This window comes from Ochlerotatus camptorhynchus, unplaced genomic scaffold (genome assembly GCF_037179485.1).
Source record: "Ochlerotatus camptorhynchus isolate MF236.1 unplaced genomic scaffold, CSIRO-AGI_Acam_v1.1 ptg000077l, whole genome shotgun sequence".
Taxonomy (NCBI): domain Eukaryota; kingdom Metazoa; phylum Arthropoda; class Insecta; order Diptera; family Culicidae; genus Ochlerotatus; species Ochlerotatus camptorhynchus.
The window spans coordinates 6,495,686-6,506,017 of NW_027040567.1; the positions used below are offsets into that span (position 1 = coordinate 6,495,686).

Here is a 10,332-nt window from a genome sequence, read left to right on the forward strand (position 1 = left end):
CCGGGACACTGTGGAGTTGCAGGTAACGAAACGGCAGACCTATTCGCCGCGTAAATATAACGATAATGTCGGCAAGATATCTTTAAAAAATCTTTCTTATCAAGAATACTTGAGAACTTCAGTCCTGCATGTCATTCATTCCTTGCACTTAGTTCTTTTTCTTATGATTTCTTTCCTATTCATCTATGAAATGTGGCTCTGCTTCGATTACTTTACAATTATTTATCCATCAACAGATGTTTTAGAAAATATACAGAGCAGTTTTAACGTACGTTAACCTTTCAAGGCAACTGAAAAATTTTAGCCGTAGAATCCTCCGACGTTGTCAGCAGCACGTTCTTCTGTTTGTCATAGGCAATGTCCTGAATATCGTTCCTATGTCCTAGCAACTCGTACTTCAAAGAACCACTTCGCAGATCCCACACTTTGATAACCCCACCGAGCGTTCCAGCGATCAGGGAACAGTCCTTACCCCAAAGGAGCCTAAAACAAAATTAGAAAAGCAAATTAAACAAACCATTTTAATTCATTTCACAACTGAATACGAACTTTGTAATTCCTGTCATATGGGGATCCTCGCATTCAACTCGAGCGGTTTGCCTGGCCACATCCCAGATAGTAACCTTCCCGGTTAACGTTCCAGTGGCCGCCACTTTCAATTCGAATTCTGGATTATCAATTAGCACTGCTTCCACGGGACCACCATTCGGCAACATAACTCCAACTGGACCCGAAGGACCCATCACAACAACCTTGCCTTCCTCGCTTCCGGTCACAATCTGTTGACTGTCCCGATCGATTGACAAGCACGTAATGTTACTGGTGTGGGTCGTGGCCTCATTTGGAGCAACATCCAGCGTCGGAGCGTTCGTTTTGATATCCCAAATTTTAAAAGCTCCATTCCCATAACCCGCTGCGATTTTCTTTCCATCATGTGACAGGCTCGCCACTTCACACTTCTCACCGAAACCCTGCAGCACCTTGCAATCGCCGGAAGGTATCCTCCATACATATATCTCCCCCGTGTCAGCTCCCGCCATGAGAACGTGCGCTCCAAAGTGCCACTTCATCCAGCACATGTCGCCCATCGAAAATTCCCACACCTTCTTATACTCCTGAGTGGTTTTGAAAACCTGGATCTGTCCGGCCATATCGCCAGTAGCAACATACAGTCCATCGTAGCTGAACTCACAAGCAATGACCGAATCGGAGTGTCCTGTTGCTTCGAAAACGCTCTCCCCAGTTTTCGTGTTCCACACGTATGCCTTATCGTCTTCTCCTCCGGTCACGGCAAGATATTCATTAGGATGCAGGGCACCACAAAACACCGGCCCGGTATGTTTGGAAAACGTAACCAGCGCATCGTCCCGCTCGGGAATGTACACGTCGTCAAATTCCTCCTCGTCATCAGCAAAACCAGCTACTTCGTCCTCTTCGACTAATTCGGCATCGTCCTCTTCGTCTGTAAGTAATTCCGGAGCATGGTAAAATTAGTCCCATCAATTTATGAATGAATCATCTAGGTAAACAAACTTACCATTCAATTCTTCCTCCCATTGGTTCAGCACTTCATCGGCGTCCCCGACATAGATCAGCTCATCGTCCTCGTCAAACGCCGGTCTCGGAGGAGTATTTTCCTTCATTTTATCCGTGTAGTTCAAAAAATGCAATATTACTTCTAATTTTGATTTTACTAGTCCACAATCAAAACAAAATAGCAGCGGCCAACGTGAAAACGCACGGGCAGACCGACCAACAAACAACCAGCAGCAACAACGTGCTCATGTTTTGACAGCAGCGACCGTTATTCACCTTCGGCTTTGCTTCGGAGAATTTCATTCATAAACAAGTGATGCCGTTATGCTGAGCCGGCGGAGATGGCGGAATTATTCACCACACGTAACGCTAAAGTAAGGTAAAGTGGGAGATTATAATGTTAGCGGTATTGGCGTTGACGGCACCGTCGAAAAATTTGCTCTTCCAGCAAATTTAGACAGTTTCTCATGGGAATTTTCGGTGGAGTGAAAGGATAGTACAAAGTCCGCCATGTTTCACGCACAGTCTGACGTTTGCTTACGGATTTTCTCATAGGAGTAAAGAGCTGCAGAGTCGCCGACAATGCTAATTCACAGAGCGCATCGTAAACGTATACATCCTCGTAAATGCATAAACTTCCATTGCACTCCAATGGACCCTGGTATTTTTACGATAGTGTATATGTTTACGATGCGCATAGTGAATACCCCTACTATCGGTTCAGTTGAAAACTGGAAAACTCCACACTTGACGATCGATTGTAACCGGCACCGGTGGTGTACTGATAAGCGTGACTGCTTTCTTACCCTTATAGGTCTGGGTTCAATCCCAGCCGAGCTGAGACACAAAAATATCTTTGCGGGTCGATCGATTTTATTTTGCAAGCCAAACTGCTTGATTTTTTTTTTTCAAGTTTAAAACCGTTTTGCCCTTTCTGAGTTGATTCTCGCTATAAGCTCTGAGCCAGGAGTGCTCGAGCCCCCATGATTCTATCAAAGTTTGATTACATACATGTTTCGCCAAAGTATGTTTAACTGCAATCGATCAATTTAGAAGGTCATGTTTTGAACCCATCCCAGCATGCTTTTGGCGCTACTGTATATGGACGATCAAATGTAAAATACTATGGTAGCCACAGCATACTTCTGTCAAAACCTCAGCATTTTCATTGATCCATTGAAAACTCACCTGAGTCATAAAAACTAAGCTGGTTTATATACTTTCATCACTTGGTTTTTGTAGTTCATCACTCCTCCTCAGCGGTGGCCCCTCGACTGCCGTGAAGACCGATTAGAGTTGCGAAGCCGTTGTGCTTCACATTCCCCAAATGGTTTGGTGAACACGTCTGCCCGCATTACATCGCTCGGGCAGTACTGAAGCTTGACTTCTCCTCTCTCGCAAAGGTCACGTATGAAGAACTCCTTCGTGTTGATGTGTTTGGACCTTCGGCTGTTCTTTTCGAATTGCACGAAGGCCAGACATCCTTGATTATCTTCGTGTACTGTGGTGGCCTTGTCTTGTTTCTCGCCTAAGTCCTCGAGCAATCGCCGTAACCACAGAACTTCTTGGCACGTCTCTCCTAGTGCCACGTACTCTGCCTCCATGGACGAGAGGCTCACGCAGTCCTGACGCCGGCTCGCCCAGGAGACGGCTCCTCCTGCGAAGAAGACAACGAAACCAGTCGTCGACTTTCGCGTTCCTGGATCTCCTGCCCAGTCAGAGTCCAAATAAGCTTCAAGGTCACCAATCAGCTGTCCACTTCAGATAGCGGAGCACCCGCTTTGCTGCTGTCCAGTCTCTTTCAGTCGGACCGCTGAATTTTCGTCCTAAAATTGCAGCACTGGCGGCAATATCTGGCCGCACGCAAACAGCGACGTACATCACGAGACTACGGTACATGGTGATGTCCTTCATCGCTTCACTCTGGCTGGTGTCTTTGAGGTATCCTTGATCCATAGGATTTCACGCCACTTTGGCATTCTCCATGCCAAAGTCCGAGATCAATTTCTTGACGTACGACTGAATACTTAAGCTGTATTCTCCTTCCACGTCCTTCGTAACCTCTAAGCCCAAAAAATGCTTGACTTCACCAAGACAGTAGATATCTAAGTGTTTCTTAAACTGATTGCATACTAGAGTTAGCTCCTCCTCGTTAGCGCAACTGACTAAGATGTCATCAACATAGACAATCAGATAAACGGTAGATCCATTTCTCATAGCAGTATACAGGCACGGATCGACGGAGCTGGCTACGAAACCTGTTCCCTTCAGAACTTCGGACAATTTCTTGTTCCAACACCTCGCTGACTGGTGGAGGCCGTAAATACTCCGACGTAAACGGCATACCTTCTCCTCCTGTTCGCGGACCACGTAGCCAGGCGGCTGGCGCATATAAGGCTCTTCACTGATAAAACCGTACAAGTGCGTTGTACGGACGTCCAGGTGCTTAAGAATCATCTTATTCCTGCCTGCTAGGGCAAACAGTGTCCTCAAAGTGGTGTGACGGATCGCCGGAGCAAACACTTCACTGAAGTCCACTCCGAAACGCTGCGTATGTCCTTGTGCCACGACTCGCGCCTTGAATCGTACCACTTGTCCAGACTCGTTCACCTTTACCTTATATACCCAGCGACTCCCGTTCACCTTCTTCCCGGGTGGTAGTTGTACCAACCGCCCAGGTACCGTTGTCTTTATGTGACGACATTTCATCATCCATTGCTTCTTTCCACAAATCACGCTCCGGACACTTCATCGCTTCGTTGTATGTTGCTGGCTCCGTTAACGCATGAGTGGCAACTCCTACCTCAAAATCGTTGTATCTGTCAGGTAACATGTTATGGGTTTTACGGACACCTTGGCTACTCGATTCGCCCTGATGGTCTCCTTCGGGCTCTTGTTTCATCCTGAGAAGGAGTGGAGCTCAAATCGAAGAACTGCTCGCATTCGCTTTGATCCATGGGGTCGTGGAATGCTTCATCCTCGCTCTCAGCATCGCAATCGTCCATCATATCCGGCACCGGCTCGGCCACCGATTGCCGATCACGTCCACCATCCTTACCAGCAAGCTACTCTACCCCATCAGTCATTGAATCAGTTTCCAACTCACCCTGAGGCAAACTGTCAAACCCTGAGGCAAACTGTCAAACCTAAGCTTGCACCTGAGAAACCGCAGACGAAGACGTACGATGACATTGTGGGCGTGTTGGAGACTCATTTCAATCCAGAGCCACTGGAAATTCTCGAAAATTTCCGCTACAAATGCCGGAAGCAGCGAGACGATCGTTCAGAGGAAACCATCGATGAGTACCTGATAGCTTTTCGCAAGCTGGCTATCACCTGCAACTTGGGGGACTATCTGCATACAGCCCTGAGGAACCAGCTAGTTTTCGGATTGAAGGACCGGGTGATACAGTCCCGACTACTGGAAGTGCGGAACCGTGCGTGGAGCGTGCAAGAGAAATTGCAGTGTCACTGGAGCTTTCGTCCAAAGGCGGACGCGAAATCCAGTCGCGACAGGGGAAGCCGGAAGTCAATCTGGTGGAACAATGGAGGAAACACGCAGCGAAAACGAAGGTAACAAGTGCAAATTACGATAATAAAAATAAAATGAAGTTGGGTTCGGGAAAGAAAGGAGAATGCTACCGTTGCAGTAGTGCATCGCACTTTGCGAACAAATGCCCTCATATTCGCACAGTGTGCAACTATTGCAAAATGACAGGGCACTTGCAAAAGGTGTGCTTGAAGGCGAAGAAGGAGAAAGGTGGTAAATCAGAAGCTCATTTGCTGGAGGAGGCTGCAGGTGGTACCAGTAGGAAGGAAAGTGAATTGGAGACATTGGAGGAAATTTGCAAGCTCGAGCAGCGGTACAAGCCGTCGACTACCAAGTTTTATTTGGAAGTGATGGTGAATTGTGTTGCTATCCGTTTCGAGGTGGACACCGGGGCTCCAGTCACAATCATCAGTGCAGAGGATAAGAAGAAATACTTTTCGGCGGAGAATCTGCTGCCTTCGGATCTTGAGCTGGTGAGCTACTGCAACAATCGAATCAACGTCGAGGGGATGCTGAAAGTCACTGTGGAGTACCGTTCGAAATCATTTGATCTACCATTGTACGTGTCGAATGTCCGGAAGCATCCATTGCTGGGACGCCAGTGGATTACAGGGATGCAGATTGATTTGAACGACATAGCGCATTCAGATGTGCATGTGCTGGACAGTTCTGCTGCTGTGCTGAAGTATACTCCTGCTACTGTTAGAACGCTGGTTGGAAAGTATGCTAATGTGTACGACGAGTCGATTGGAAGAATCAACGGTTTTCAAGCGAAGCTATGCCTCAAATCGAATGCGAAACCAGTGTACGTGAAAGCGCGTCCAGTCCCATTTTCTATGCGAGAAGCTGTCGAAAAGGAGCTCAATACTTTGGTCGAAACTGGAGTCCTGGAGAAGGTGAACCACAGTGCGTGGGCGACACCAATTGTTCCGATAATGAAATCTAACAATAGAGTGAGGCTATGCGGCGACTTCAAGGTTACGGTTAATCCGAATCTGGAGATTGATGATCACCCGTTGCCGACGGTGGAAGAGCTTTTCGCCACTGTAGCTGGTGGAGAAAAGTTTACCAAAATTGATCTGACTCAAGCCTACCTGCAACTGGGGTTGAAGAGGGTGATCGTGAGATACTAACTCTAAACACCCATAAGGGTTTGTACCGGCCTACACGTTTAATGTATGGCATTGCGTCTGCGCCTGCCATCTGGCAGAGGTTCATGGAACAGGTGTTGAATGGTATCCCGGGCGTGACTGTTTTCTTGGATAATATGCGTATAACAGGGCCAAACGACAACATCCATCTACAGAGGTTGGAAGAGGTTTTGGTTTGACGCCTTAACTCGTACAACATGAGGATCAACTTGGACAAATGCCAGTTCTTCGCAAACGAAATTGAGTACTGTGGCTACCTGATCAACAAGGATGGTATTCACAAAATGCAGAAAAAGATTGATGCTGTCCATAATTTGCCCATACCAGAAAATAAGGACCATGTTCGTTCTTTCGTAGGACTAGTCAATTACTACGGAAGGTTCTTTCAAAATCTAAGCACGACCTTGTACCCTCTCAATAATCTCTTGAAGAATTCTGTTCCTTTCATGTGGTCCAAGGAATGTGCCGAGGCGTTCAGCAAGATATGCAGTCTGAAGAATTCCTGGTCCACTACGACACAACGTTGCCACTTGTGCTTGCTACAGATACGGAGTCGGCGCAGTGCTCAGTCACGTTTTCCCGGATGGTTCGGAGCGATCGATCCAATACGCATCGCAGACACTCAACTCTACTCAGCAAGTCTACAAGCAGGTCGATCGAGAAGCGTACCCGATAATCTTCGGAGTTCGCAAGTTCTACCAGTATCTCTACGGTCGGAAGTTCACGCTGATTACGGACAACAAACCGCTGAAGCAAATATTTTCGGATACGAAAGGACTTCCAAAGATGTCGGCGCTTAGAATGCAACACTACGCGACATTCTTGCAATATTTCAACTACAGCATACACTTTCGCCCTACAAATCAGCACGCTAACGCTGATGATTTTTCAAGATTGCCGCTGAAGAAAAGAACTCCCGATATAGTTGTCGAGGAAACGGATTTCCTGGAAGTAAATATCATCGAAACGTTGCCGTTGACTGTGGAGGAGCTTCGGCAAGCTACTGCCTTGGATTCAACAGTGAAGGTGCTTATGCAGGGTTTTGAAGAACGGGAAGCCTGTCGAGCCCAGGGATCGCTTCGGAGTAGATCAATCGGAGTTCACACTTCAGAAAGGATGTGTCCTGAGGGGAATACGTGTCTACGTTCCTCCAAGCTTGCGGAGCAAGGTATTGTCAGAACTACACTCGACACACTTTGGTATCACCAGATTGAAGACTTTGGCCCGTGGATATGTCTGGTGGGAAGGAGTAGACAGATGTATTGAGGATCTAGTGCTCAACTGCAGTCTATGTCAGTCCACTCGAACTGAGCCAGCTAAAGTGTACCTACACATTGCTGGGAGACTTCCTCAAAGCCGTTTGAGCGAGTGCATGTCGACTTTGCTGGTCCGTTCAGAAACACGTATTTCATCGTACTCGTGGATGCCTACACAAAGTGGCCTGAGGCAAGGATTATCAACAATACTACGACTGCTACTACGATCTAGGTGTGCCGTGAATACTACCACAAGATGGGCGCACCATACCACCCTGCGACGAATGGACTGGCAGAAAGGTTCATCCAAACTCTGAAAGCGAAGTTGAAGAGTCTTCAGTGTGACAGAAATACAATGCATGCTGAACTCTGTGACATTTTGCTGACTTACAGAAGGACCATCCACCCAGCTACTGGAAAGTCGCCATCGATGATGCTGTTTAACCGACAAATCCGTTCACAGTTGGATCTGCTGATTCCTGAATCTTCTGGAACTATGAAACCGGTAGAAGGAAAAGTACGCGATCTTCCAGAGGGGGCGAGAGTTGCTGCTAGAGATTATTACGACAAAACCAAGTGGAAGTACGGAGCAATCTCGGAGAAGTTAGGGAAACTGCACTACTACATTCATCTGGATGATGGAAGGATTTGGAAACGACATGTTGACCAGCTACGGGAAGTCGGCGCAAACCTATCTGGTGATAGATTCTTTCCCGTTCAATCGTTCCTGAAGCTTCTTCTGATTCTGGTGTTTTGCCCAATGCTACGCCGGAACAATTGCTACCTGTAGTTAAATTACTTTGCTTTTACTTACGGCAGCTGCCAACACTTCCCCCGAGCAGAGAAAGAAGAGAAGTTTGTTCATTATAAAGTTGTTATTAAATAAACACGTAATTCAAACACGCCATAATTCTTGTCCGGTTTTAATTAGTGAAATCCTCCTGAAAAACCTTTTCTTGGCCACCGTTACAACAATCATACTCGCCGCCTCCGTCAGAGCGGACAACTCGCGGCTTTCTACCAAACAATTTTTGCACGTACCTGACATACTCGATGATCTTGTCGGCAGCATCCGACTTCCGGGCGAGGAGATACACGACTTCATACCTGCTAAAGTCATCGATGACTGCCATCAGGAAGCGGTTGCCGCTGGGCTGGAAGTTGCAGTTCTCATCGGCCCACACAAATCTGTGTGCACCACATTTAGAATTTGCGTAGACACTCGTTCGGCCACTCTGGGGATCGGCGTCCGCGACAGCTTCCCCTCCAAACACGTTTCAGGTCAACCTGATTCCGCAATCCTTCTATCCACAACCCAGCAACTTTGCCTCTTCTCTCCGGCCATAAACACTGGAACTCTTCTCAGTGGCCTCAGTGCTTGGCCTTCGGGCGATCACCCTGGCGATATATCTTCTTGTTTTCATCTCGATTGTCTTTATCACTTTTGTTCTTCAGGGTCTGAAACCGCAAACAATCTTGCTTCATGTGGCCCGACTTATTGCAAAAGAAGCACACAATCTCGGATTTGTCTTTCACTGCACTGTGCAACTTCACGCTGCTCTTCAACGCCTTTGTGTCACCGGATGATCCTCCATACCGCTCCTTTCTGCGCTCGTACTCGGACCAGCTTGGCGGTCATATCTTCATCTGGCCTGCCTTCAAGCGCTGTCACCAGACTGCTGTAGGAATCTGGTAAACTCCTCAAAATCATAGCGATTTTCAGCTGATTTTCCAAATCCTGCCCGGCGTTCTCCAATCGCTCGAAGAGATCATCCAGCTCGAATAGGTGCGCTTTCAAATCACCTCCTTCTCGTAAGTTCAAGTTACTCAACTTTTTGAGACACCCTAGAAGTCACGGTGACTTTTTCGTGATACTTCTGTAAATTATCACAGAACTCGCGGGCTGACTGTGCTGTCTTTATGAGGCTGTATTGGTTGTCCTCAATGCACAACTCCATAATTGTGCGCGCCTTTTTATCATCCTTGGTCCATTGGGCCGTTACAGGTTACGGCTTGACACCATCGATGACGTAGAACAGCTCCTCCCTGGTCAGGAGCATCTCCATCCTGAATTTCCAGGACTGCCAGTTTTGATTGCCCAGCTTCGAAAACTTGCTGATTGTGTCCATTTTCCTGGTTGTTGCACGAACAGTCACGCACACCGACAACAGCAACCAACGACTGTACACCCGGTGGTGCCTTGCCCGTTCCGACGAAAAACGTTTCCTCGTTTTACGCGATAAATAACCGTTTTTTCTCACAACATCCACTGGGTCCATAACCTGTAGGCTGAGATGGACAGGTTCAATAGTGGATCTACGTCGGCTGAAAAGAATAACCCGGAACGGACACGAAATACTTTCGAAAAAGAAAAACACGCGGTTGAAAAGTTACACGTTTTATTCAAGAATGGAAAGTAGGATTGGGCGATCTTGGATCGATCTTTGGAAGATCGATCTTTTTCATTCCGATTTACGATTTTTCGGATCGATTCTTTGTCCATGAAAAGATCGAAAAAAATCGATCTCTTCTTCCGATCTTTTCGATCTTAAAAAATAAGGTTTTAAGGTTTTGTAACAACAATGACGTCACTATTTCTAGATAGAGCTGGAATTAGGGCCTAACAGCTTTTGTAAACAATGAATTCTATCAATGATTTAATGAAATTCAAGGCTTGCCCACGCGAACCAACATCCTCATCAGGAAGTGCCTTGAGTTCTTAGAAATCATCGGTAGAAGTCATTGTTTACAAAAGCTGTTACGCCCTTATTCCAGCTCTATCTAGATTTGTGTTTCCGATATTAACGAATACTGCAACATTTTACGGATTTAGCCACCT

General features: G+C 46.9%; 1 protein-coding gene across 1 annotated transcript; it reads right to left on the reverse strand.

Moving 5' to 3' along the window:
- Positions 1-251: 251 nt before the first annotated feature.
- LOC135697598 (angio-associated migratory cell protein) lies at positions 252-1,742 on the reverse strand. The gene is made up of 3 exons (XM_065217381.1): positions 1,538-1,742; positions 550-1,462; positions 252-483 (listed from the first exon to the last, which is right to left on the reverse strand). The coding sequence occupies exons 1-3, from the start codon at positions 1,641-1,643 to the stop codon at positions 282-284; spliced, it is 1,221 nt and encodes a 406-aa protein (XP_065073453.1). The 5' UTR covers positions 1,644-1,742; the 3' UTR covers positions 252-281.
- Positions 1,743-10,332: the final 8,590 nt, after the last annotated feature.

Excerpts from the sequence above, each read along its gene's own strand:
- LOC135697598 (XM_065217381.1), bottom strand. The coding sequence starts at position 1,643 with ATGAAGGAAAATACTCCTCCGAGACCGGCGTTTGACGAGGACGATGAG. Across the intron at positions 1,463-1,537 it reads ATGGGAGGAAGAATTGAATG|ACGAAGAGGACGATGCCGAA; the intron begins GTAAGTTTGTTT and ends AATTACTTACAG. Across the intron at positions 484-549 it reads CATATGACAGGAATTACAAA|GCTCCTTTGGGGTAAGGACT; the intron begins GTTCGTATTCAG and ends ATTTTGTTTTAG.